General features: G+C 47.4%; 1 protein-coding gene across 1 annotated transcript; it reads left to right on the plus strand.

The window, feature by feature from the left end:
• The first annotated feature begins 262 nt into the window (after positions 1–262).
• Positions 263–1,129, plus strand: LOC137152413 (chemerin-like receptor 1). Its single transcript, XM_067547005.1, has one exon. It carries the CDS (start codon positions 263–265, stop codon positions 1,127–1,129), a length of 867 nt encoding a protein of 288 aa, XP_067403106.1.
• Positions 1,130–2,853: the final 1,724 nt, after the last annotated feature.

The following is a 2,853-nucleotide window of genomic DNA, read 5'->3' on the forward strand; positions in this document are numbered from 1 at the left end:
ATTCTTTGACTCTAAGTTGTTCGAAACATCGGTGCCATTCACCTACAAGAATCTGATCCTATCAGAGTTCAGCTCAGGATCTGTGGAGTTTATAAACTGTGCAGACCCTCATTGCATCATCTCTCTCTCTCTCTGTGTCCTTGTCCTCTCCAGGAGACCTTTTCATCATTCTTCCTTCCTTTGCTCAGTACATCTGCACTGCCAACACACAGACAGAGACCTGAGGAGCAGGATGTTTCCTGTAATTGCATCTGCTCTAGGAATGGAGTTGCTAATCCTTTTCCAGGTGCTGTGTGTCTTGGCCTTCCTCGCTGGGGTGTCATTGAACGGCTACATGCTCTTCATCACCGGCTTCCGTGTGGAGAGGACGGTCAGTGCCGTGTGGTTTCTGAACTGGGCATTGTCCGATTTTATCTTCATTGTGTTCCTGCCCCTCAGATGCACCTCCATCTTCCTCCCGGACTCAGAGTGGGTTGAGAGGCTGAGCAGCGCCATCATCTCTGTCCACCTGTTCTCCAGCGCCTTCCTCCTCACGGCCCTCAGTGTCCATCGCTGCATTCTCGTGGAACGCCCTGCGTGGGCCCAGAACCACTGCACGCCCTGCCTGGCTGTCTGGGTCGTTCTGGGCATGTGGGCCCTGTCTTTTGGGTTCGGCTTGCGATGCAGTGATCTCTTGGAACCCGTGCTGCCGTTTGCCCGGAGATGGGATCGTTTCCAGCTGCAGAAAGAGAGGCTGAAGGCTCCTGTTGCAATGCAGTTCCTGGTCGGTTTTCTGATCCCATTAGCCTTGATCTTGATCCCGACCTTCTATATCCTTCTAGCTGCCAAGTTGAGAAGGAACAGGCTGAGCCAGTCCACCAAGCCGCTCAAGATCCTCCTTGGCTTGGTCCCGAACTTTCTCATCTGCTGGTTACCGTATCACATCCTCTGCTTCCTGCCGATCTCACCTACATACCTTCCTCGTCCTCCTTGGATTATAGGAAGCATTTTTGCTTCTGTCCTGACATATTTCAACAGCTGCCTCAACCCCATCTTCTACCTCACCATGGAAGATGAGTTTCTGAGGTACCGCCAACGTGCACGCAACCCCCAAACCGCCAACAACTCGGGGCCAGAGCCGGCTGAGTAGGGGAGTGGATGGAATTGTCCATATTTGCATGGAGGAAGATGAAGAATTCTGTTCCCTGGAACCCGTAGCTTCCTCTTGACCCTAAAATGCTCTTTCTGCGTAAGTGAATATTATTGGCTTGTTTAGAGAAGCGCCACAAGAATGATGAAAGACTTAGAAAACCTGCTTTATAGTGATAGACGCAAGGAGCTCAGTCTATTCAGCTTAACAAAGAGATGGTTAAAGGGTGACTTGATTGTAGTCTATAACTAAGTACCTACATGGGGAACAAATGTTTCATAATGTGCTGTTCAGTCGAGCAGAGGAAGGCCAAAGGCAGCAGTTCCCAATCTTTTTAGCCTAAGGGCCACAAATATAATTTTTACAACCCTGAAGGGCCACCAGCCTCTTCCAGCAACCCCCAACCCCCTCCCACTGCAGCCAGAGGGAAGCAGTTCAGCCAGGAGGATCTCTCATCCCCACGGCTTCAGCAAGGAAACAGTGCCCTCCACCTGGGTCCCTAGGCAGTGACTCCTTTCCGCAGCCAGGGGGATGGGAGATCATTGCTCCTCTCTCTCTGGCTCCAGTAGAGACCCCAGTCCCTAGGGACGTACACAGAGTACTTTGCCGTGCTCCCTGCTACAGCTGGGGAGAGGAATGCTGATCTCCCGTCCCCCTGGCTGCAGCAAGGAGCCTGCACCGGCAACGCGCTCCACCTGGGTACTTAGGCACTGGCTCCCTTCTGCAGCCAGCGGAAGAGAAGCTGGGGACCACAGGGTGTGAACCACTTATCTAACAAGATCCAGTGGCCATGTAGGGGGACATTTATAAAATCAAAATAATTCATGAATTGTTTTTAAAATGAAATTTTTTACATTCAATTAATAACATACACTCATGTGAATGAAGCCGAGCTCCTTCAAAAACCACCGCAGGGTACACGTTAAGAGAGCCGTTTGATAGAGCTGCTATTGTTCACTCGCTAAGAAAGCTGTCCTTCAGTATAAATATAATTATCACTGGTAAAACTGTCTTTAAGCCACTTGTCTTTAAGTCACTTGTTTCTTGTTCTTTTGTTGTTTAAATCACTCGTCCTCTTACTGTCACTGATAGAAATTGTTTTAAAAATTGTCTTAATAGAAATCGTCTTTTAAGTAACTCATTTTCTATTGCCGCCAATATGTCAAATATTCCTTTAAATATTCGTTCTTTAAAATTGTAACTAAAGTAACTCTTTTTCATTGATTGTTCTATAAAGTTGTAACCAAAGTCTTGACATGACTCCATATTGTAACTGAAACTCCATTTGGAATAAGTATACTCCATTTTGTATTAACTAGTCTAAGTCTTGCTGGGACTTCATTTAGGCGTGTATAATTTCATTATACCTGACGATCGGGTGGAGTACAAACAGGAGTACCAACTTGATGGCTGAATAAAGCAGACAACACCCTGAAAAAGCAAGAAGAAACCACCCTAGAAAAGAAACAAAAAACCATTCCAAGATGAAAGTCACATCTGTAATTGACTGGTGATCAATTGTCACACAGAACCCAGAGCCAGCGTGACACAGCAGGAGCCATAGACTTACGTTAAAACTAAAATCTATAAAAAGATGGGTGAGAATGGAATGCTTTGGGTAACGTTGTGCTTAGCAACATCAAAGAGCATCCGTGTGCGCCCGACAGAAACCCTGCTCTTCCTCGTGCCTGGCTTCCCTGGCCCGTTAACCATCATGATCTGCG

This window comes from Emydura macquarii, unplaced genomic scaffold (genome assembly GCF_026122565.2).
Source record: "Emydura macquarii macquarii isolate MOO-44397 ecotype Brisbane River unplaced genomic scaffold, CSIRO-AGI_Emac_v2 contig_1214, whole genome shotgun sequence".
NCBI lineage: Eukaryota > Metazoa > Chordata > Testudines > Chelidae > Emydura > Emydura macquarii.